The sequence below is a fragment of the Besnoitia besnoiti genome, chromosome II (assembly GCF_002563875.1).
Source record: "Besnoitia besnoiti strain Bb-Ger1 chromosome II, whole genome shotgun sequence".
Taxonomy (NCBI): Eukaryota; Apicomplexa; class Conoidasida; order Eucoccidiorida; family Sarcocystidae; genus Besnoitia; species Besnoitia besnoiti.
The window spans coordinates 3,865,467-3,890,693 of NC_042357.1; the positions used below are offsets into that span (position 1 = coordinate 3,865,467).

At 55.1% G+C, this 25,227-nt stretch overlaps 4 protein-coding genes across 4 annotated transcripts; all 4 read right to left on the minus strand.

Annotated features, from left to right (window-relative positions):
- Positions 1 to 499: 499 nt before the first annotated feature.
- Positions 500 to 2,841, minus strand: BESB_039060 (uncharacterized protein; the record flags this gene model as incomplete). The annotated part of the gene is made up of 4 exons (XM_029362492.1): positions 500 to 936; positions 1,874 to 2,007; positions 2,294 to 2,388; positions 2,710 to 2,841. The coding sequence occupies 4 exons, from the start codon at positions 2,839 to 2,841 to the stop codon at positions 500 to 502; spliced, it is 798 nt and encodes a 265-aa protein (XP_029221457.1).
- Positions 2,842 to 7,767: 4,926 nt separating this feature from the next.
- On the minus strand, positions 7,768 to 11,166 carry BESB_039070 (uncharacterized protein; the record flags this gene model as incomplete). Its single annotated transcript, XM_029362493.1, has 6 exons — positions 7,768 to 7,954; positions 8,382 to 8,473; positions 8,777 to 9,030; positions 9,735 to 9,894; positions 10,344 to 10,571; positions 11,011 to 11,166. 6 exons carry the CDS (start codon positions 11,164 to 11,166, stop codon positions 7,768 to 7,770), a joined length of 1,077 nt encoding a protein of 358 aa, XP_029221458.1.
- A 1,555-nt stretch (positions 11,167 to 12,721) lies between these two features.
- BESB_039080 (zinc finger (CCCH type) motif-containing protein) lies at positions 12,722 to 13,687 on the minus strand (the record flags this gene model as incomplete). The annotated part of the gene is made up of 1 exon (XM_029362494.1): positions 12,722 to 13,687. One exon carries the CDS (start codon positions 13,685 to 13,687, stop codon positions 12,722 to 12,724), a length of 966 nt encoding a protein of 321 aa, XP_029221459.1.
- Positions 13,688 to 20,940: 7,253 nt separating this feature from the next.
- On the minus strand, positions 20,941 to 21,609 carry BESB_039090 (uncharacterized protein; the record flags this gene model as incomplete). Its single annotated transcript, XM_029362495.1, has 1 exon — positions 20,941 to 21,609. One exon carries the CDS (start codon positions 21,607 to 21,609, stop codon positions 20,941 to 20,943), a length of 669 nt encoding a protein of 222 aa, XP_029221460.1.
- Between the last annotated feature and the right edge of the window lie 3,618 nt (positions 21,610 to 25,227).

The window sequence follows — 25,227 nt, forward strand, 5'->3', positions numbered from 1 at the left end:
ACAAACACGGCCCCTTCCATCGCGACAAAGGAAGGCGTGAGCGGCTTTGCGCGCGCATCACACTTTTCCGTTCCAAAGACAAACAGTGGCACGCGTCGAAGTGAGACGTTGGTTCCCAGGCATCCGATCCCGACCTCTTTGAGCACTCACCGCAGACGTCGCGGTGCAACAAATCGTCGGGAAAAAACTTTTGCAACCAGAACAAATGCGCGCGAAGTCGCTTGCAGAGCCTCGGCCTTTCGCTGGTGCGCCAAGGGCGTGGACTGCTCACACCGCAGTTCCAATATTCCACTGGTTCCATGCTTTTCCGGATGCCGGCCCTATGCGCGCACGCAACGTATATCACACTGAAGACTCCGCTGCAGTGCGGCACCGCATTGCCGACTGGACATTCGGCTGAGCGCACTCGCCAAGCCACTGATGTCATCACACTGGCGCGCCCGCCTCCATGCGTTCGTCAACATGACGCACAGGAAAGCGCATACGCCGAGTGCATCCCTTACGCGTGTATCCCATGCGAAAGGAAAGAAAGTACAACTGCCATAAACGCTCCCTCGGAGGCCAAGAGAGCATGCAGGCCAGACGCGTCCGATGTGCTGCCCGCTCCTGCTCCGGAGGTTCCTGCGCCATGTTTGCTCGCGGCCTCGTTCGTAGATTCACCACTAGGGCTTCCGTAAGTATCATCGCCCTGGAGGCCTTCGTGCGTGTCAGTGTCCTCCGATGGTGAACTGACATTGGTATTCGCTAGATGCTCCTTTGCGTGTCGGTAGTGATCCTGAACCTCGCGTCCGTAGCGATCCTGAGTGTCTTGTTCCGGTGGATACAAATCTGGTTGGAGGGTATCGGTCCCTGGAGTTTCGCGACTCCGGATAGTCCGCCCCGGAGCCGGAGTCGGTTGGCTACGAGTCTCCGGGAGATCGATCTTCGGGTCTTTTCCTCGTTTGACAATCGCGTCCCACACGTCTTTCCTTTTCAAAGGTCAAGGGCGGAACAAGGCGGGGACGGAAGCCGTGGCGTGAACAGCCGCAGTGCACGAGCAGACAAAAGAAATGACACACAGCGCAGTAACGATAGAGAGTGTCACAGTGGGCACAGTGTTCACAGCAACACATTTTAAGTCGTGCCGGGCAGGCGGGGCAAAGGCCCTGCTCGTTAGACAAAATTCAAATGTACTGTGGCACTATATGCATGACGGCAGGGCCAGTGATGCAGAGCGCGGGATGCTGCACCACGATCAAGCCACAGCGATCTTCCTACGAACCCACAGATAAGCATGACTTGTGCACCTGGCGTCACTTGCAGCATGCATGTTTCCGATGTCTCACAATAAGGGGATGTACACAGCCAGGAGAGGCCGCGCATGCCCTGTTTCAGCATACGCCATCTATATGCGAAACGAACGGGGAATCTTTTAATCAAAGAAAGCTGCTCTTCGGCAATGCGGCCCTCTCCTGCTGCACACAACCTGCTAGGAAACAACCGCTCAACTAGGTGGGAAGGCGGAGCCCGGGATATCAGACAAGCAGACATCCGACTTTTCCCCTACAGCAAAACGACCATCAAACGTTACACTGCTCCACGACAGAGCAAAGTACCGAAATAGCGTGAATGATTCACGTTAGCGGTGTCGTAAATATGCGTAGAGTCGTTTTCTCTAAGCGCGCATTCGCCATCTGATCGTCCCCAATGAACGTTCGACCGGACTACTTTGCGGCAGGGATCAGTTTTACACATGGTGCGCCCCTCGACAATCGCAGACCAGTCAGATACGCGAGGTGCTGTTGAGTCTTTCTAAAGACTTACGAAAACGGTTGTTGACCGGCGTTCAAGCCTCTCGGATGATAGTGACAGTAGATAACGTACACGCCATTACCATCATTACCGCCTTCACCGCATTTGTCGATGGACACACACCCAACTCCGGTCGTCTTCTCCCACATGAGCTGAAGAAAGGGGTAAGTAGTGTGCGCCTTATCGTCTTCTTCCCATGTAGTCGAGGGGAATTTGCTGCGCGTAGCGGGAGGGTTCATCCGGTACGAAACACAGCATTCAACATCACAATACGACGGCGGTAACAACGCCTACCGATTCCTGTATCTGAAGCGCGAGGTAGGAATCAGCAGGTTTCTCCATTTCTGCGAGTGACCCGGGATGCTGACTGGTGACCGTCCCTCCACCGTACGGCATGTAATGCCATAAGCAACTTTCGTTTTTGTAGCATGGAACAACCGCAGAGGTGGGGGCGCGGGAGGCAGCCTATGAAAAGCGTTTAGTCCTGCCGTGAAGTCCTTACTTCTCAAATATCCCGATTGTATTATACCATGACTCGACGGCCTCTTTACAGGTTCCAGAAGGGCTGGACTCCTTCACGTATATGTTCTCGCCACCCTGACAATACACAACGAGCGCTGCCGGACAACATCCTGGCGCACACGTTCTCCTTCGGTTAAGAGACTGCGAATAATCGTGTGGCGCAATATTTGTACGTACACAAAGATGTTTCGCACACAGTTCTCGACATTCAATGGTGTGTGTGTTCTTACGCCTATGGGCATTTGCTGGCAGGAAGGTACCTTTGCACCTAAGAACTGCAAACGTTTTCCGTGCTTAATATGGGCGGTACCACATATACGTATGACGCACTCCGCGGCTGGCATAATGCCACCTTTCCCTGTGAAACGGGCTATGTGTGACGTCAAGCTCTCTTACCAATATGTTCGATGTCTTCGCAAAATGTCCGGCTGCCGCACACCCTCCCTCGGCAGCACTCTGGGCAATCTTGAAGGCGAGCTCTTCTGCTTGCTTGTTTGCTGACATGGCACCAAGTGGATGAGGTTCCATTTTGACTTGGCGGTAGGCGTTATGCCACTGGACACAATCTACACACACAGACAAAGGCAGGTGGGAAATATGGATGGGCCGTGCTTCGATCAAGGGCAGTCAGTTGCAGAGAGACAGTCAGCACGGTATCTTAAAAGGCGTCCATCCACCAGCAGACCACTAGTGATTACATCGGGGTCATGATTTATGTCTGTACGCATAGTGCACGGGGGTCCCACAGTTTCCGGCCGTCGTTTGAGTTTTACACAGAAATGGGTTGGGCTATTCCGGGCTGAAATCTGAGTTGATGCTGGACCTGTGCGTGGAGAAAAGACTGTCGACGCCTACAAAATGTACAGCCCTACACTCAGCTATACATACAGCCAAGAGTGTCGGAGAGTCTAAGTAGTCTTCAGCATTTACGCGTGACTATTTGAAACGACAAATGTGGATTCCTCACCAGCCACCTTTCCACCGGCAGAGCATCTATTAACTCAGATGGCCAAACGCAGCAACGAGTGGCTCGCCCGACTACGGGAGACGTAGGCATAGGAAGCGAAGAGCACATCCCTGACTCCAAACATCAGCTCATGAAAACTGCGCTCCATAGTTTTCACGCGCTGTGCCCCGGTCACAGCAATGGCAGGGAAACCTCGAGAAACATAGCGAGCGTTTGCATAGCTCGTTTCGTGTACGCCTTCACGTTTGTGCAGGTCTTTTCTTTACTGCTGCTTCGTCCGTAACAGAACAGCCAAAATGGGCCCGACACCACTACCGCCACTCTGCCGGTTAGCCTTACCGCTTGTAATCCTTTTGAGGACATACGCCGCAGCTGCTTCCGGAGCCGTGCCGACTAGCAGGGAAGCAAAGACTGCGACGAACGAAATTTTCGGGCCTCGAGTGAGTTGCGCCATGTTGACCTCTCGCCGACACGTGGCAAAGCGTCTCAGGAAGAGCGGGGCAGAAAACCCTATCCAGGAATTGAGTCTCACAACCTTCACGACGGACAGTGGAATTTAGTGTTGGTTTGTGCGTGAGCGTAACAGGTCTGCAGTGTGTGTTGCTGCACGTAGTGTCGGCTCTGCAGGGAGACGCGTCCGGCTGTAAACAGGACAGAAGCACGACACGTTTATGTTGGCGCGAGCGATCTACGGAATAAGTCACCAACAGCCGTTCATCATAGGCCGCTGCAAATCGAACTGCATTTGGGAATTATTTACTGGGAAGGCAGGAACCAGAGACGAACAGTGTAGCCGTGGGGTTTGGCACATTCGTGGATAGCTAGTTGGAATCCGCTTTTGCGCTTGAGCTGCTGCATACAGCTCCTCCTGGACCCCCACGTCCGCGCGCTCCCCAACGACCCCCCTCATCACGCTCCCCCCCGTCCCCCTCCTCTTCTCTCCCTCGGGAGTTTCTGATTCGTTGCTTCTGTTCCATATAGATGAGCATGTTTGCCCCGTCTCCACCATACTCCGTAGCCCGTCCCACCCGTTTCGTGCCCCACGTGATCTTGACTCAGCGCTTTCAACTTTCGCTGGCTCTCACCTGGCCAGCACCATATTGGGAGCAGTCGGCTAGCTCTCCGTGTTTCGGGCCAAGCACAGCCACAGTTGCTTGGGGGGGCTCAGTAGCACAGGGGTGCAGCAGGGCGGCTGACATAGTCCCCCCGTTGCACCTGTAGTAGCTGTATAGGCGAACCGCCTATCGACGGTCAACTTAACGTACAACAATAAAATAATATCTCACCCCTTGTGCTAGTCGTGTCTCCTCTTGGAATGTTACCGATCACTTGGTGAATTTGCACGGCTACTGTGGTCAATCGCGGGTGTGGGCGTGGAACAGCGTATCGATTGTGACGAGGATCGTCGTTTCCCGTTGCATATCGTCAAGCCCGTCTGGACGAGTCAGTTTGCTTTCCCCTTTCCACTGTCACCATTATTTTAGCCGGATGTGCACTCAGCCTGTGCGCTTACGGATCCCACGTAACGGCGATCACTTCACGTGATTGGTTCGACTGCCCTTTTCAGTGATCACTCGGTTGCATCATCCCCTGAAACAAGAAACCTGTGCCCCCAGAGTACGTGTAAAAACACACCGTAAGCCCGCGCAGAGCTGAAGGTGCGAGGAAAGCACTGAATGACTAGTTATCTCGGTGGCCAATTGAAAATCACGTCGGAGAGGTTCTTCACGGATACGCCGTCCTTCGTTTTTATGAGATATCACAGCATTCTCAGCTAGGCTCGCCTTTGCTCGGACACCTCATATAGCCTCGGAACGGTTGTGAGGTCAGCAGAATGGTGCGCATAATTTCGTCATGTCTTTTCTTTGCCAGAGCTACAAAAAAGGTTCCTCCAACTGGTGAGCCCCGATGGTTTCAACGATTGCGTTCATGCTGGGATTTGATGCACAAGACACTCTGAAAATCGTCAGTGGATTCGGCAGGGACGTGAGTGGGGCGTTGCACTCAGTGATGAGAGGTAGCATTGGCCTCGCGTCTTGAATAACGCTATGTTCATGCCCAACGCGTTGGACAACGCACGCGTGCAGCGGTCGACTTGGCATAGGTGTTTCATATGGGTCACTGGCCTTACGCAAAGCTGCAGCCGCTTTCACTTTTCCAGTGCACCGAACACGTTTTGCCCACGCGTCCTAAAAAGTAATTCTATTCATTATCCGATGTACATGCGCGGCTGCAACAAGATCAGTGCTGCGGGATCGAACCCACGGCCTGTGGAGGATTCTAACGACTGCACTTCCTCTAACTCTTCTGTGAGCAGCGATAATATAGAGGAAGTGTACCCGCAGCTCTCGTAGACTAGGAAACCCAGAATGCATATGCACTAGTGGAGTCAAGTCTTCGGTCTCTGCGCCAGGCCCGTTGGCCCAAACATGCGGCCGCGTCATTATACATATACCCGCTCCGATGCCATTTTCGCTGTTCGTGCCCTATGCGGCCTTCCACCGCGTTCTTGTTCCTGTTGGTTGTCGTGTTCTTGACGGGTGCTTGCTCACCCGCTCAGTAGCGTCGGTACGAATTGCTTGCCAATTGCTGCTGAAACTGCTTACAGAGAGACCAATGGCGGATGCATGAGAGAGCGGTTCTGGACGCAACCTGACAGTACCAAACCGTATTTTCCGAGAACATCCAGGGGGGCGGGGGTGGGGGGGGGGGGGGGGGGAGGGGCTGTCGCAGACACTTCCGTGCACGCACTGGGAACCACGACAGGCCTTAGACACGCTTCAGTACGAGATAGAGGGCTCTTCCGGCCACTTCCGGCAGTCGATGGCGTTCCATCGAAGCTCCCCTACCTTGCCGTTCCAGGACCGTCGGGAAAGGCTCGCGAATTAGGTCAAAGAAAACCTCACGAAACCGTAGGAGTGTAAATGTACATGCGCCCTGAGTCTTCGCCGGACCCTGTTGGCGAAGACTCAGGTTCCGGCCTCGCGTCCCCACATTCTATAGCCGCTGCTGACGCATCGTCGCATATGAACACCGCCCAGATGTGGCTAGATCTTCTGCTGACTACGTACCCAGGAGCATAAAAGCCACCCTCTTGCGGCACCGTTCTCACGCCAGTCTCATTGTGGTACTTGAGCTGCTTGGTCTCGATTCGTTCCTTCGCTTCGACGGCATTGGTATGTGTCGCACTTCATAGCGACACCGTAACGCGCAAGTCTGAACGGCGTAGGCGGTCGACAGGGAGCCGCCTGAGTTTCGTGTCATCTCTTGTCTCTTTTGTGACTGCAGATCCCAAACCGTTATTCTGGCTCAGCGCCCACACTCACCCCGTGCCCATCCCTCCAGTTGACTCCTGACGACGATCCGAGTCCGCCTCTCTGCATCATGTTGAGGCACTGAATCAGAGAAAGTTGCGCAGTTGCACGCGGTGGTTGGGGAAACCAGTGACATCTCTGCAGTACCGCCTGGATTCACGTTTCCCTCGAGGCAGATGCGGAACAAGCGTGACAGGTGTCTGCTGAAGACATGATCTGGAAGTCTTGTCGACGCCCGTCATGGGGCTACACGTTTTAGCGGACAGCCAGGCGGCCCATATCCATCGTCACAGTTGGCTTGAGACAACGAAGACTCTTCCCGGCACGTTATTGTGTTAGACGGTCCTTGTACATTTCGGGCAGATCGCAGGTCAGAAGCACCGACAGTGAATTGACGCCTCTTTCGATAAGCCTATCCCATGTCTGTTTCCTGTGTTGGTAGAGAGTGTTTGACGGTAAGACAAAGGATTAGTACAAACGAAAGCACACACAAACATACAAAGCCTGGGACGTGCGATTTTATTTGAGGTGCATACAAACCTTGGGTGCAGATGGGTGTGAATCCGCCGTCTGCGACGGCTAATATTAACTGTGCCACCTTACGGTCGCGAGGCATTGGCGCTTGGCGTAAATAGGGCTTCTGTACTGACATCATTAAGTCTCATTCGATGCATGGAATGTCATGCCGGATACTCGCATCCACATGCACACATGATGCCAGGAGGTACGTGGCACACCGTGAGCTACCGCTTGACTAGGTATCAGCGAAACAGCTGACGTTGACTCCTGGAACAGCGCGCATTCTGTGGACTTGCCTGTTAGCCACGTTCACACACCTAACCGATTGCTGACAAGGGTGTGCATCATCCGGATCGAATCTGTATAACGATTGCCATGTCGTACCATGCTTGTACAACGTGGGGTGTCGTACAGTGTTCCTCTCCGAGCGTACACTTTTCCCACCTGTCCCTTGTAGTTCCAATCCTCAATATTATCAATCTCTATTTCCCCAGCTCTGTGTCTACCCAGAGGCAGGGAGTCCAGTACTTGAACAACGGTAGTGCCACGCGCAAGCTCTTGGAAGGCATGCCCACTGCACAATTATCTAACGTGTAGGTGAGAAAGCATCGTGCTTCGTACGCTACTACAGTCATAGCCTTTCGGTCGCCAATCTCACGTAAAAGGCGCTTCTTCGACATTTAACTGTGGGGCGTTGGTAACGCATAAAACAGCGTTGACCCCGCCGCAGTTTTCTATGAGAGCACATCCAATATCCATCGGCGCCTCCCGCATCATTTTAATAAACTCCGCAGTTAACGGTACTTTCCGATACGCCTCCCAGTTGTTTTCCGGGTAGATTCTGGAAAAGAACAACATTACCATGCCACACACACCACCGGTCACAGGGAACGCACGGACGAAGTCACACAGGAGAAAGAGTGGGGGGCTTAAGCATCGACACGGCTTCACGATTACGCTTGTGTTGGCAGTGATTTACCCTCATGATACTACTTTTCACCAATCGTGTGATATGCTTTGCCAGACACTTGGGGGGTCAGCTCTCAAATTGCAGTAGTGGGCTGAGGATGTCGCCGCCGCGCTCCACCTCCCGGAGCGGCGCGAACGCCAACCGCAGCGAACTGGTGACTGACCCTCCCCGATGAAATGCTCGGGACTTCGTCGATTTGCGTGCTGCTCACACGATACAAAAATATCGAATGACGTGCACTGTGGAATACAGATATCACTGGAAGAGTTTTGGTTGAGGGGATCGCTCTGACGCTTACCCATTGAAACTGAACACCCCCCTGAACCAGGCTGGAACTGCTTCCGAGCAGGTTAGTATACGTCCGTGAGTGAGGTAAACGAGAGTTTTGCTCTGCAACAAACGGTAGGAAAAACGAGGGGGAAGACAGGAATATTGGCAGCCACAGAAAGAGGAGCCGCGGCGATGTGCAACGTGTGCGCAGAGTGATGTCAATTGAGGCGATCCCTCGGGCTCCCTGCACAATGCGCTCAGTTAAACTGCACATGAATAAATATAGACTTGAAGCGCAGCTGCAGCGAACTACGGGCCCCAGCCTCTGGGCAAACTGTTCGCTAACTACTGCTCGCGGCTGTTGTGTCAATGCCGTGTCGCTTGACTTATGCGCTGACGTTTCCTGTCTGATCCTGAACATACCTCGGCGTCGGGACTTAACGCTGCGCGCTTCAATTCCTTGCAGGCTTGGCGTTTCTCATCGATGGCCAACTTGCGCACCTCAGGTATTAAGCCTCGGCCGACTGACACGGCTGGAAGCGGATGCCCTTCCATTCCTCTTCCACGGTAGACTTCCATCGCCCACGCGACATCTGTTGGATAACAGGAAGCGCGCAAAATGAGGGCGAACTCATTGACAACGACTGCTGCACGGCACTCGTCGTCAGCTGTCGTGCCTAAAAGGGCGGTTAATCTCAGGAAGGCGACACACCGCGGCACGCCTTAGGCGCCCCGAAGCACATGTTGTCTCGGCGCATTCGCAGCCGCCGACTGCTTCTACGTGTGGCCCATCCCTGCTAGAGTGCATTTGTGAAACAGGCACAAGAGTCGCAAAGACCTCGCAGGCCACGGTTTGCGGGCGTCTTCGGATACAAGCAACACCGTCCGCCAGAGTGTCCGACATTGGCCGAGCGATACAGATGCACTTTAAACAATCCACAGGCAAACCTCCGAGCCGCGGCTACGCCATGGTGGCATTCCGCTTGCGACCCCACAGGTGATCAATGAACCATGAGTGTGGCGAGACGCATCCACGCGGTTGGTCAACGCAGTATGCTCCCGGGACTTGCGGGGGGATGGCAGATTTGCCGCGAGAGCAGGAAAGAGCCTACTGAGACAAAGTGGCGCCCTGATTGCATAATCCACGCAAAGACAGACGGCTCGTCGGTGAGATCAACAACCCGACTCGACCGGGTGCCACGCGAGAATGAGATACCGATACACATGCCGCGGCTCAAGTTCAATCACGAGCGACGGCTCCGGACGTCACCCATTGTTGTCTCAGGGCGGGCCACGCTAACCGCGTCTTGTCACCACTATGCTAGCTTGGCCGGTCGAAGCCGGGCCGGCCGTCGGCGGCCAACGCCACTGAATGACATACCAAGCGTGCACTTCTCGTCGCCCGCAGGTGACTCCTTCAACAATGGGCTTTGCTGATCTTGTATTCGAAGGGTTTTAACTACGCCTCCGAACGCCAGAATGACGACAAAGCAGAGCAGTGACGCTCCGCCACTCGGCCGCGAACTCGCCATTTCGCATACCTGCGGCACGTCTCAAATATGGAACGCTTTACCAGGAAGCAGAGTAGTCCCGGGGCGATGGGTCACCTTGGCAGCCAAGGATACCTGGCACTCTGAACTAGGCAACAATGGTCACGATGATGGCTCACCATGCGCACATGCCTGCTTAAGCCGGATCTGTGAGCACTACGAGACGCAATCCGCGAGCTCGAATGGGCCTCACTTTTGATGCGATGTCACACGTTTGGGATAGCACTGGCTTCCCTTCCAACTGGCAGGTGGGCAAGCGAAGCCCCGCACTCCAGAGACGTGAACGTACACACACACTGAAAGCCAGATTTTCGTCAATTTCCCAAGTATACAACACACTGCATCATCATGCTGGAGACAGTGTACATTTGACTACATGCTTGCATTTGTATCTCCCTGGCCGTGAGCGTGGGCGCACCCAAATGCGTCTCGTGTATTACTGGACCGTGTAGCCCGCTCTGGGCTGTCATCGTCCGGACGCCGAGAGCCTTCGGTGTCGTCTCCAGACGTGAGTGGAAGGAAGCGGGGCGCGGTGCCGACGGTCTAGCCCCGGCCAGCCAAGCCGCGAGCAACACCACGTTTTCGGCAACGATTGCGGCCACGCCACTCTCGGGAGGAATAGCGGTCGCTACGTGCGATCTGTTGGCTCGGGTCGCCCGAAGCTGGCCCTGCTTAAGACAGCGAACAGTGTCGGATATCAATACCCAGGAACTGGCCCCATGTGACGCGTCGATGCACGTGATCTGGCGGCTGTGCCGTGATCAATGATCATGCTCTTCCCGGCATAGCTTGCATCGAGCATGTCGGCACTCCAGCAAATGGGTGTGCGCAGAATGTCAGGCCCCCGTGCCTCAAACTGCCAATGGGCAAAGATCTTCTGAACGTCTACTACTCCGCGCCCCCCACCACTCAAAGCCGCTCTGTGCTTGCTATGTGTGCGAGCGTGTATGCCGATGTATACCTATATATATATGTAGATACAGTTGTTGTACAACGCAGGATGCTTGTTGAGTTCGGAACTCTTGACGGATGCTGCGCATCGGCATCAACCACCAGGCACCCATTTCTGGCGTCGCATTTATCCAGTTATGTGGTCTCACGCCATACCGCCATGCCCTTCGACCTCAGTGAAGTGTGCCCGATGGTCGTGCCGCAATGCAGGACCCTGACGGACCTGTTGGCGTTGTACAGAACATTCAGCTGGCGCCTGCGGTGGTTTCCTGGTATGAACTGGCTGCCCATGCCCCGCTTGATCGCCAGCATGGCTAATCGCTGACTTTCTCACGGCTTTTCCTTGTATGCATATTCATGAGATATACCGTTCCTATATAGCTCCCCGGTCAGGTAGGGAGAGTTCAGTATTGGTCCGTATCGACGGTATACACGACAGCTTGAGTCTCCTGACGCGGTCCTGCCTCCCGTCGCCTCCCACCCTCTCCCGTATCCCACTCCCGACCCCTGTTGCCTGATGCCACGTCGCACATTGAGTACTGGGGACCCGTTCCAAATTTTGGCGCCCGCCACCAGAGCCCAGCCAACTCTACTGATGATCCGCTCTACTGATGACCCGCTCGTTTCTAATGGAGCTGGGGAGCCGTAGGACCTTAAGCAACGCTGCCATCTTGCGGCCCGATGTCATGGGTTTCCCCTTAAGGTGAAATCAAGTCACTCGCGGCATCCCCTGCAACCTAACGAGGGCGGCACGTGGTTACAGTTGCAGTTGCCGACCGTGACTTTCGAAGAGGAGGAAGCTGGGCAGAAGGATCTTCCGGCTGTGGCAAATTGCATGCAGTCTCCATTATTTACATCGTAGCTGCGTGAACCCACCGCAGAACCACCAGTATCTGATCCCCACCTGTCCTTGTCACTAGTTGCCTTGCCTCTAGCTCGTCTTGTTCAGCTGCAGTGCTGTCCACAAGTTCTCTTATTTCGCCTCCCCGCACTATTTCTGCAGCACAACCCCCCTGAAAACCATTCTCGACGGTGTAGCACCTCTTCGCTGGCCTACTGAATATACACGTGTGACAGTACACTCCTTCGGGCAGGCCTCCTGCGCGAACAGCACTCTGTGGCAGCACCTACCACTAAATCTGTTATTTCACCGACCCACGACAAATCGATACGAGAGCACACATTCGTTTCGCTCCCCTCCTGATGCCGCGCTGTTCCCGTGTGACTGCTGCACGCACCCGCGGCCGCTGGCTGCCTTCCTCGATTTTTTCCGTAACATGTGTTCCAGTCGAGTGCACCAGATACAAAGCCAGGCATGCGTTCATAGGGCGGGGCTAAACTATGCTCCACGTGAGCGTCCTGTCGGAGTTTTTGCCTGCGCCGTCAGTCGTCGCCTCATCTCAGCCCCGCATGCTTTCTTCCATCGCACACGTCGCGTTCGAGCGCTCTGTGCCTCACCCCGTCTCACGCCCCTAGCATGTGAAGTATTCGTTGGGGTACTAGCTCCTGCGGTGCACTGACGACGAGACGGACTAGGTGCCTGTCACATCCGTCGCTGCTCGTTTATATGGCCTCTCAGACGCGTCCTCTGACCGTGACGGTGACTCAGCCGCCAGCTACACAACTGTGAAACAGTACGACACCCATTAGCCCCGGCCTATTCCAGTAAATATAATATTAGTGAATGCCCCCCAGGTTTGAGGACAACTGCCATGAAGTCGCCCTGTGCACCAACCATGCTTTGGCATCATGTACTCCCAAGCAAGAGTCTTCCATCTGCTGTGCATCAACGAATGCCCCACCACTACAGCCACTGCTACCGTCTCAAGCGCTGCCCGGTGGGGGCCTTTAACAACTGCACTTCCTTTCACCATTGCGTGAGCAGCCAGAACGCAGGAAGTACAGCGGCAACTCCCACGCACTGGGGATCCCATAATGCGTACGCACTATTGGCGCCTGGCGGCAGGTCGTCGTCACCTCCACCAGACGCAGTGGCATCGCCGCTCAGCTTTTCGTCGCCGGCGTCCGGCGTTCCGCTTTCTGTCTCCCTGTTTCCCGCTCCGCCCCGTGGGTGCTCGCTGGCCTGTGGGATTGCGTTGCTGCTGCCGTCATCTGTCGTAATCTCGGGTCCAGACAGAACAGGTTGGGTCTCACCATCCGGACTGCCAGGAGCTGTCGTTGACTCAGAGGTCGGATGCGGATTTGAGGGGGAGGTTTCCTGACTTACTGGGCCGTGCGGGTGCCCCTGGGTCCGGGGCCTGCGGAGCTTGTCCCGTTGAGGTCCCTGCCCATGGTATTTCTGCTCCTGTGAATGCTTGGAGTGTGGCGTGTCCAACGTTCTTTCGGTTCTCTCTTGGGTGGTCGTGCGTGGTGAGGGAGTCGTGTCGGGCGACGGGGCCGTGGCAGGCGACGGGGCCGTGGCAGGCGATGGGGTCGTGGCAGGCGATGGGGTCGTGGCAGGCGACGGGGCCGTGGCAGGCGACGGGGCCGTGGCAGGCGACGGGGCCGTGGCAGGCGATGGGGTCGTGGCAGGCGACGGGGCCGTGGCAGGCGACGGGGCCGTGGCAGGCGACGGGGCCGTGGCAGGCGACGGGGCCGTGGCAGGCGACGGGGCCGTGGCAGGCGACGGGGCCGTGGCAGGCGACGCGGTTGATTGGCGCATGGGCGAAGTCTGGAGAGACGTTACGGCACTTGTGACCCCGGAGCGCCTACTAGGAGAGCCCATACCGGCATCGCCGGCCACTGGAAGTAAGGTACCACCTCCGGAAGGTTCAGCGAGGCCTCGCGATCCGCGTTCCCAGCTGATGTCCATCGGAGGAGGGCATACCACCATCTGCGTTTCAACTGAGTTGCTACGTTCCAAAAGTGCTCGCCAAGCCTCCGCTCTTATCGCGCACAGGGCGAGTTCAACCAACGGAGAAAAAACAGCGCCAAGGAGATAGCACACACATAGGGACACACGGAACATTGCGTTGGCCACATGCGTGAGGCGGCCATGATATATGCGCGTGGTTCTGCAGAGCCTAGAACTGAAAGCGAGTTTAATTATACCGGCCGGTTTAGGGGGGCTGCCAGTGCGACGAAATCCGGCCGGTTGTCTCAAGTGAACTGGGTCAGGGACACTGCGCGAACGAGTATTTTTGAAGCCGGAACTGGAAATTAGTCATGTCACACCGGTCAACGGTATCGTATTATCTGAAGAAGGCCTGCTCTGCGCCTCCATTATACTAAACAGCAAAAGCGGCTCTGGACTGTCCGAATTGTGCTGCCCCTATGGGGCTGGTCTCGTAATCTCTGAGCTAAGGCCCCACTACAGGCAATGCGTGAATCAGTGTCGACTAGGCCACTGTAACAAGGAACGACGATGCGGATCACTGTGGCCGCTCGCTGGCACGTTGTCAATCTCATAGCGGAACGCTCCTGGTTGCTACCGAGGAAGACTGCGACGCCACGCACTCGCTCTTATACTCAGGCGTGCTTACGAGAATGGTGGCTCCCCTACTTGCATACCCGGGGGATTGTATCGGCAGTAGACAATCTCTCGTCGACCGCCACAGTTTGTGATGAGAGCACACCCAAGTCCTCTTGCTGTGTGCCACATGACCTGGAGGAACGGAAATGTACGTGCCTGCAAGTTGGTGGCCCAGTTCGGTCCTGGATAATGCCTAAAAAGGACAAAAACGTCATTGACGTGTCAACTAGAAAAGTGAGTCCTTCTATCGGAAGACAGGCTCATGCGATATTGCATGAAGATGGTCGGTCCTAACGACGCAGAAGCGTTGTGCGCTGTAAATCCGGGGAATGTCCGGGGAGTCCGGTAGCCCGGTCTCCCAGTGTTAGGCAAACGGTTGCTATTCTAGAGGTGAGCGCAAAACGCTCACCGTAGCTCGGCGTCAACGCTCCCTCCCCTGTCTTCGTGACAGGAGACTCGCGCAGGGAACCGCCCAGCGCCTGATGCATGTGCAAACAAGCTGCTACCATTACGCGGCAGTCACTTGTTTTCCGGTACGTCCCTCCCATCGTCTCGTGCGACTCTCTGTTGCTATGTCCTGTGGCTGTTTGTGGCGGGTCGAAATCTACTATGAATCGCTTTGTCCCATGCCAACGGCCCGCGGGCTAGATGGTAAGTTACACGGAATGAAAGAGAAGATGTCCAGCCTTCTTGGTTTGGACGTTCGAATGTTCTGCCCTCCATAACCACTCGAACGCTACACTTCTGCGCAGCGTGAAAGCTAGTGAGGCCTAAAATGCTCACGTGCCCTCCTTGCGAGGTGGCAAGACTCCGTGGTACAACCCCGGTCGAATACAAAACCTGGGAACTCATATATTCACGCGCGTACGGAGAGAGGAACGCAATACACCAACGGGATACGCATTCCATCCTCGAGAAGTGCTGTCGCCATTTGGCATGCGTTTACTCCTTACCCGTTCAGTAAAAACCCTCTCCGGAACCATGAGTCGACGGCTGATGCGCAGGTGGCATCGTCTTTGTCTCCTACGAAAATGTTTTCTCCTGGCTGGCAACCCCAGGTACCACAACAACGGGTAGACACGGAAATTGCCCGACGGTGAGGTGGGCAACGGAGTGTTAATATCATTCTGCTCGCGCTGAATCGTTCCAAATTACCCACACATCGCTCGCGGATGCAGCGAAGCCATGGAGTGGCATCAGCGATTATTTGTAGACACGTAAGGCTCATCATTCCACCATCACTGTCTCAATCGAAACGAGAGCTACTTCCTTCCGCGTGCCAGTTCAATGCGTGCTCCTGAGGCCCTATTCCAGTTTCAGAGCTGAGTAGACCGGGCAGGGGGAGCTATTGTATTGCTCGTACTATGGTTTCGGACGCTGCCGCTTTTCGCACGAGTTCCGCGCAGTTGCTGCCTGCCTCCTCTCTTGCAGTTTGTAGGGCGAGTTCGGCAGCTGCTTCATCTCGTGTCACACCCGGTAGATATACGGATGTAATATCTGCCTTCCGGAACATGTTGTGCATAAGGATGCATTCTGTACGCACGCAAGTGGACATACGCACCGACCTGACGGATATGTCTGTGCTTCGCTCTTCCCGTAGAGCCATCTCATCAAATGGCGCACGCAGCAAGGCAGCCCGTAGCAAGCCGACACACCGCGGCGCAACACGCAACCCCGAAGGACATTTTGCCTCGGCACATTTCCAGCGGCCTTCCCCATTCACGAGCGACAGAAACTCTACGACAGAGCATTTGTGAAATAGGCGTGGGAGTCGCGGACACCTCGCAAGCAACGGTTTGCGGGCCTGTCCTCAGGTGTAAGCATCACCGCCCGCCAGAGTATCAGACGTTGGCTGAGCAGTACATATCTACAGTTGAGGCAGTCGACAGTTCCGGCATACCTCCGAGCTGCGGCTCTGACACGGTGGCATGCTACATGCGAAACCAAACGATACTGGTGACCCATGAGAGAGTTGCCACTCTTCCATGTGGTTGGTCATCAAACCCACTGCCCAAGGGTCGCCTCTCTAGGGTGTCAGATGTATGAATCTCAGTTAGGTGTAGTCCCCCCGAACTGGACATTGTTCAACGTTTTGGGAGACGAACTGAGGAGGCAGCAGTTAACTCACATTCACCTTGTCGGGCTACAATATTGTGGGGGCCGCGTGGGTTACGTCCCAAGGAGCATCGAATCTCTAAGTGGCGCGCCATCTCTTGTCGTGCAGCGTCGGCAGGGATCGCGTACGGTAATGCATTCCGTGGTAAGAATAACCCTGGGGCTTTCGTCAACCAGTTCGCCGGCGCGTGACCGCGATGCTACGGTCATTCCACCATCTGTATGCAACTGTGCTAAGATGAGAGCTGGATGGTTCGCCGTCTCTGTGAGGCTTACCCTTTGTAAGGTCCTTGACGGTGACCTCTCGCAGCTGCGGCCGGGCATGGTGTTTATTATTAGCGTCGACCTCTACGCGTATGGCCCCAACAATAAAAATCAGGCTGTTTACAAAGATTACGATTCCTCTTCCTGACGGCCCGGCCATTGCGTCACGTCAAGGAACTTCCCGTGCGGGCGCGCCTTAAAAAAAGGGGACGGGAATTGCCGAACGACGCGTGAAGGCGTCGCCTCATTTAAGGCCTATGCCTGAGTATCAAGCAATGCCTCTTGCGGAAACGGGTAACAACACGTGCGCATTTAACAGACAGGCTGAACCACCTCGTCGACCTCGCAAAAGACGACACGCGCAGGAACAAAGAGTATGAATAATACTCGCCCCCTCGCCGCCCAGTCCTATCAGACGCTAGTTATGACAGTTGCCAGTGCCCGCCCAAACAGAGACGCGCGTGAACATATTGAATCGAACGCTACGCTCGTATGTCAATTTCGCAGGGACGTGACCGCGTGCGCCTCGACGTAGAACCCTGTATACTCCTGACTACTGGATCGGCACTCCCTCGATTGGACCATTCAAATGCGTCTCTTGTGAGACTTCGGCGAGTCGTCTCATCCGTGCAGGCATCGTCCGGCGCGGGAAACTCTCGCGCCGCCTGCCCATGTCCGGAGACCGGGGGCAGGGTAGCGAAGCAGCGACCAGCGGCTTGATGCGCGGACATGGGAGACACTCGAGCCCTGGCCACTGGAACGCCAGCTGGTGGTCCCGAAATGTGGTGCCACCCTTGTTTGATCACGGCGAATGAGGCACCATCACCCCTTCACGTGTCATTTGTAAACACCGGGACGGGCTTTCTCTTCGGCGCCGGTTTCTGCTCGGACTGAGACTGCCACTCTGCGCGGACAATCTGGGCTCCGTGCCTCGCAAACGTGGTGAGCACGCATCTCTCACAAAGTCTTACCACAGGAGCAGCCAAGCATTGGACTTGTGCGTCCGTATGCATGTATATGCGTGCGCATTATTGTCCGTATCTATATATATGAATATACCCGCGTTCACGTTTTTGCTCTCGTGCAGTTTCATTCCATTTTGCGTTAACTAGAACCTGCCCGGCGCCACAACAGGCCATTATTAGACACTTTTATGGGCCGGCTGGTCCTTTCAAAGTCTCGTGTGAACGAGCGCTCCGGCTCACCTTCCTGGATGCAACCATGCGTGGGGCTGCGACAACTAGACGCCCCGAGTTTCACTGCGTAACGGAAACATTTCCGTGAATGCGGAGAACTGACAGTCAGCGCCGTCACAGCCGCCTTCCCTCTTTCATCGGGCTAGTGACGCCGCCCGTCATGCAGTTCCTCCGACCTATCCTGTACCTGGAAGTGTGTCATAGGGTCAGGAGAAGCGAAACACTGATACATTCATAGCAGGACACCGTCATCGCAGTACACATGATTGCACATTTAGGACGTATATATCCAGATGGGTATCCACTCGTATGTATGAAGCCTAACGGCGAGCCACACAGTTATGTGGCCACATCAGTTGTCACAGTCGAAATGCGTCACGAAGGTGGCAGCGTGTTTTTGTGGTCCTGATAATGACCGCTCATCTGATGCCATGTGCGTGTAGTTTATGTCCTTTATAGGCCACGTGCGGCTGTCCTTCACGGGTGCAGATGACTGCTGCATCGGACGACCCATGGGATACCCCAGGGGAAGAATGACACCCACTGCTTCTTCACAAAAACAACAGTCAAACGTTAGCCCTCCAGCCGTAGGTACCCCATCAAGTAAGAGAACAAGATGTGTTGCACTGGAGAACCGTGGCCTTCCGAAGGGACACCAACGGTGGCATGGAGACTCACCTGCCGGCGGAAACGCGGATGACGCCAGGCTTTGTCGGGAGGGTCCGCTCGCAAATTTCTCAGCCGCTGCGCCGAGCTGCCATAGTGATACTCGTTCTCTGCGTCCCTGCTACCTAACTTGAGACGCCGACGCGCAGCGGAAACGAGCCATGGGTTTAACAACAACGCTCGCTACGTGCGATCTGTTGGCTCGGGTCGCCCGAAGCTGGCCCTGCTTAAGACAGCGAACAGTGTCGGATATCAATACCCAGGAACTGGCCCCATGTGACGCGTCGATGCACGTGATCTGGCGACTGTGCCGTGATCAATGATCATGCTCTTCCCGGCATAGCTTGCATCGAGCATGTCGGCACTCCAGCAAATGGGTGTGCGCAGAATGTCAGGCCCCCGTGCCTCAAACTGCCAATGGGCAAGGATCTTCTGAACGTCTACTACTCCGCGCCCCCCACCACTCAAAGCCGCTCTGTGCTTGCTATGTGTGCGAGCGTGTATGCCGATGTATACCTATATATATATGTAGATACAGTTGTTGTACAACGCAGGATGCTTGTTGAGTTCGGAACTCTTGACGGATGCTGCGCATCGGCATCAACCACCAGGCACCCATTTCTGGCGTCGCATTTATCCAGTTATGTGGTCTCACGCCATACCGCCATGCCCTTCGACCTCAGTGAAGTGTGCCCGATGGTCGTGCCGCAATGCAGGACCCTGACGGACCTGTTGGCGTTGTACAGAACATTCAGCTGGCGCCTGCGGTGGTTTCCTGGTATGAACTGGCTGCCCATGCCCCGCTTGATCGCCAGCATGGCTAATCGCTGACTTTCTCACGGCTTTTCCTTGTACGCATATTCATGAGATATACCGTTCCTATATAGCTCCCCGGTCAGGTAGGGAGAGTTCAGTATTGGTCCGTATCGACGGTATACACGACAGCTTGAGTCTCCTGACGCGGTCCTGCCTCCCGTCGCCTCCCACCCTCTCCCGTATCCCACTCCCGACCCCTGTTGCCTGATGCCACGTCGCACATTGAGTACTGGGGACCCGTTCCAAATTTTGGCGCCCGCCACCAGAGCCCAGCCAACTCTACTGATGATCCGCTCTACTGATGACCCGCTCGTTTCTAATGGAGCTGGGGAGCCGTAGGACCTTAAGCAACGCTGCCATCTTGCGGCCCGATGTCATGGGTTTCCCCTTAAGGTGAAATCAAGTCACTCGCGGCATCCCCTGCAACCTAACGAGGGCGGCACGTGGTTACAGTTGCAGTTGCCGACCGTGACTTTCGAAGAGGAGGAAGCTGGGCAGAAGGATCTTCCGGCTGTGGCAAATTGCATGCAGTCTCCATTATTTACATCGTAGCTGCGTGAACCCACCGCAGAACCACCAGTATCTGATCCCCACCTGTCCTTGTCACTAGTTGCCTTGCCTCTAGCTCGTCTTGTTCAGCTGCAGTGCTGTCCACAAGTTCTCTTATTTCGCCTCCCCGCACTATTTCTGCAGCACAACCCCCCTGAAAACCATTCTCGACGGTGTAGCACCTCTTCGCTGGCCTACTGAATATACACGTGTGACAGTACACTCCTTCGGGCAGGCCTCCTGCGCGAACAGCACTCTGTGGCAGCACCTACCACTAAATCTGTTATTTCACCGACCCACGACAAATCGATACGAGAGCACACATTCGTTTCGCTCCCCTCCTGATGCCGCGCTGTTCCCGTGTGACTGCTGCACGCACCCGCGGCCGCTGGCTGCCTTCCTCGATTTTTTCCGTAACATGTGTTCCAGTCGAGTGCACCAGATACAAAGCCAGGCATGCGTTCATAGGGCGGGGCTAAACTATGCTCCACGTGAGCGTCCTGTCGGAGTTTTTGCCTGCGCCGTCAGTCGTCGCCTCATCTCAGCCCCGCATGCTTTCTTCCATCGCACACGTCGCGTTCGAGCGCTCTGTGCCTCACCCCGTCTCACGCCCCTAGCATGTGAAGTATTCGTTGGGGTACTAGCTCCTGCGGTGCACTGACGACGAGACGGACTAGGTGCCTGTCACATCCGTCGCTGCTCGTTTATATGGCCTCTCAGACGCGTCCTCTGACCGTGACGGTGACTCAGCCGCCAGCTACACAACTGTGAAACAGTACGACACCCATTAGCCCCGGCCTATTCCAGTAAATATAATATTAGTGAATGCCCCCCAGGTTTGAGGACAACTGCCATGAAGTCGCCCTGTGCACCAACCATGCTTTGGCATCATGTACTCCCAAGCAAGAGTCTTCCATCTGCTGTGCATCAACGAATGCCCCACCACTACAGCCACTGCTACCGTCTCAAGCGCTGCCCGGTGGGGGCCTTTAACAACTGCACTTCCTTTCACCATTGCGTGAGCAGCCAGAACGCAGGAAGTACAGCGGCAACTCCCACGCACTGGGGATCCCATAATGCGTACGCACTATTGGCGCCTGGCGGCAGGTCGTCGTCACCTCCACCAGACGCAGTGGCATCGCCGCTCAGCTTTTCGTCGCCGGCGTCCGGCGTTCCGCTTTCTGTCTCCCTGTTTCCCGCTCCGCCCCGTGGGTGCTCGCTGGCCTGTGGGATTGCGTTGCTGCTGCCGTCATCTGTCGTAATCTCGGGTCCAGACAGAACAGGTTGGGTCTCACCATCCGGACTGCCAGGAGCTGTCGTTGACTCAGAGGTCGGATGCGGATTTGAGGGGGAGGTTTCCTGACTTGGAGGGCCGCGGCGGGGATCTATCCCTGCAGCGTGATGGTTGGCTGGGTGCGATGATCTGGAGTGAGATGAATTGCTGGAATCCGAGTCGGCGGCCTGGCACTTGTCCCAAACCTCGGCGCTTTCGATGGGCATCGCGCTGCTGTCAGTTGGTTGCACGGTGGTGAGATTCGTTTGCAGAATCACTGACGGCGACGTCGCCGTCGCGCTGTTGTGGCTTGATTCAGCATTCGTCCAGCCGGGAGAAGCCAGGCCTTGTGTGGGCTGGCTAGCGATTATGCGGCCCCGTGGTGGTGGATGCCGGTACCTCATGTGGGCCTCTGCTTGGTGCGCTGCTGTCGGAGTCCTCGGTTTCTATAGAAGAAGATGAAGACGCAGTGTGAGTATTTTCACCTAGCCGACTCTCAGTGGATGACTCGCGTTGCTGGGTCAGATTCTGCCTGTCCTGTTCATCGCTCTGATTTACATCGGTTTACGGACCCAGGTTCTCCTGTTGGGCAGGCTGGAGGTGGGGAATTCTGTCCGGCGATGGCCCAAGCGGTGGCACGTCCGTCGGATCCGGTGGACGATCCACACCGTCGGCGGCCGACGACCCACCCATAGCACCAGATGGCGTATTTGTAACTCAAGTCATGTGCGGTTCTTCGTCGACCGATAACTCGTCCTTAAAGCCCGTTGGAAGGCGATGATTTTCTCCTGGATCGGCTGTGCCTCGATCGACGGCTTATCCAACTCATCACGAGAAGGGCCACGCACCGCTCTCTCGTGCATAATATGTAGCGCCGACGACCCGTTCTGCTCGACCGCGAAAGGGGTCATGTTTTCCCCTGTACTTCTGTCGCTGCCGGCGGACGACACACTCCCCTGTTGGAGCCAAGATGGGGGCCTTCCCGCTTCACTCGGCGTTTCATTGCCAATCGGATGGGAACTTCCGCCTGCCGCTCTCCAGGTCAGCAGTGGAACAAGTGCCGATTCAAAATTGAGGCCTAATCCAGCAGAAGTATGCGCATGAAGATCCAGTGTGCCGGGCACCTTACGCTGGAAGAGTGCCTGCCATACGCTGTTTCTTCGCCGATATAGTCGTCACGGATGGGAGGCGCATTCAGCAAAAACACACCACACTCAGCACACAATACATCTGCGTTCATGCCGGCCAAATCGTCAAGCGCATCGCGACATCAGCCGAGATATGCAGTCTTACCCTCCCTCGCACAATAAGATTCATTGCGACTTGGTCTACAATTACCGCGAAGTCAAGTGATACGCGAGTGTCCCGGTGCGTTAGCAACGTAGGCACGTCTATACGAATGTAAGACGCTGTGTGTCACTCCCTAATCAACGGAGTCAGTGCAGCAATACACAGAAATACATGACCCCTTTGCATGAAGGTTACAAGAGTACTGTAACGTTTAGACTGCTGAGCGCAGTCGCACGGAGCAATCTCGTCGAGGTGGTACAGGCACATTCAAGCACTCTCTAAAGCTCGGGACCTGAGCGCAGGCTCAGGTTCCACCTTCACCGTACCCCAAAGTTTGCCCGGTCAAGCATGTAGTGGTGTTCTTTCGCAAGAAAGGGCGACAGTAAGGCGCCAGAGTGAGGGTTCTCGAGTGCGCGCCTTGAAAACCGTACTAATCATGTACCTCTTGGCCAGAACGAAAATTTTGATTCACATGTCACCTGTTGGCAGGTAGGTGTGGCTACCGAACGGCTTGACGATTTCATAGAGTGCCTGCATGTTTACGTCTCCTTTCCACACTATGGGAGACTATCACATGAATGGCTGGGCGCTTGTAGCCGACAGTTGTGCACAACCTTCGGGCCCATCACCAGCAGCCGTGACACACAAGGAACTCTTGCGGGCATTGTAGCGTTCCATGCGTTGCCCAACTTACGAAAAGGGTGCTTCATTTGCACGGAGTCCGCGCGGATTGTAGAAGCAGTATATGATGCTGATGCCACCTTTGCAGTTATCAATTGACGCGCATCCAAGTCCAGTCGAGTCGTGCCACATCAGCTGAAGAAAGTCGGCCACACTGGCGGTGATCTCGGGATTATCCCAATCGGTTCCTGGGTATTGCCTGGTGGAGCGAGTTCCATACAGACGGACACCCCTGTGGTCAGCCGGGGCAGGCGCGTGTGGGGTTGTTCATTACAGAAAGGGCCGTCAGCCAACTTTCAACTGCGTTACTACACACGTATTTCACAGTATCAGCATTCACCTACTAGTCGACCCTGCTGTGAGTACTGCAGCGAGAGTGGTTGCAAGGCTAAACAACACTTGTCGTGTCAGCGAGCCGTTTCGTCAATCGCTTCGCAGCTGTAGAGCCCTTTTGGACCCCTCACAAGATGCAGGCCGCTTTACTTCTTCTGTGCCTGCTTCTCGTGACACAGGAACAACCTGACATGCCCTCACTCTAAGCATGGACACAGATTATCTGGATCAATTAGAGTTTGCATTTTGGTTCTCCAACGGATAGATGCCTCTTCTAGTGGTCACAAGTTCTCGTGTGTGCTGTCGAGAACCTCGCTAATGCCAGAACTGTCATCACCATGCGCGTAGAAGTTAGTCTGCCGTTATAGGAATACACCAGAGCGGTAGCATTGGTTTGCCACCGCATTAGATGAAGCTTCGCACGTTAGTCGGAACTCGGTGCGTACTCTTACCGCTTGAAATTTCTACCTTCCTGGAACCAAGTAGTGACCGCCACGCTGCATGGTGCCGGCTCCTGCTCCGTTACAAATATGTTATATCCAAGCTGATAGACGAAAGCACGAATGCACATAACATATAAGCTCTGAAAAAGAAAACGTGATTCACTATGAGAGGCCCGTCTGCGCACGAAGCACGCTGCAGATGTTGCACCGGAGTCCGTCGCTGCCTAAACTGAAAGATGCTGGCTCTCTTACCCCACGGCGAGATAGTTCGCCCCTATCTGGGGGGCTCGAGCAGTTCGTCCTGACCGTCTTGTCACCGCCCACGAGTGCGGCGCGAACTGTAAGCCTGTCTTCGGCAACCTCCGGGAGGGCGGAAGTTCCAAGCCCCTGTCGGCGGACGGCGTTATGCGCATCTACGCACTCTACAGAAACCCAGGCACTGGAACACCAACAGTTGCACCGAAGACGCGTATGCCTTCCACCCAGTCCACTTGTGACAGACGCCTTCCACACTCTTGGCTCACGAAGGACTGCACAGCACCGCCGCGACAAGTCGTCTGACAGAGCGCCTCCTTCCCCATGCACCCTATTACCTTACGACAAAAGCCGCGGGTGGTAGCACGCGGTGAGGTATTGCTGGGCAAGTCTGATATTCTTCTGTAACATCGGACCACGGCCGCTGCGTAACAACATCAGGACGTATTCCACTAAGCCACTGCATGTGTAAATCGTTTCCTAGATTGGTGGCACATCGAAAGCCATCGTGCGGAGTCTGGTCGTGGACCCAGTCGTTTACCGAACTTCGTTAACGTGCACGAACGTCTGGTGAGTATTCTGGGTCGCCGGTTATTCGCAAAAAAACTATGTGGAACCGCGAGTCAGAGCAGCGACGTTCTTAAGTGAAGATGGTCGTGGCACTGTACAGGTTGTTTTACACCATTCGCATACATCTGTGTAAACTGTACTGATATCACACATACGAAATCGGATATGACACCGAAAGACGCGCGTTGAGAGGCAGAAGAGTGCCTTTCTCTACACAAAATTGAGTAAAATATTGCTGGTTCCCGGGACCTTCTTCTAAATGTGGTTCTGTTTCGTTATGGATTTTTAGCCTTACCCTTCGTTACATTTCTGATGCCTCGTCGTGGTTGCGATCTCGTTCGTCACTGTTGGTGAATTCTCATGGCTTCTGCTGTCTCTAGGGCCACCAAGAAAAGGAACGGAAAAACAAACGCTCGCGTCGTCATATTTCCGAATAGCGCGGCCACCGCA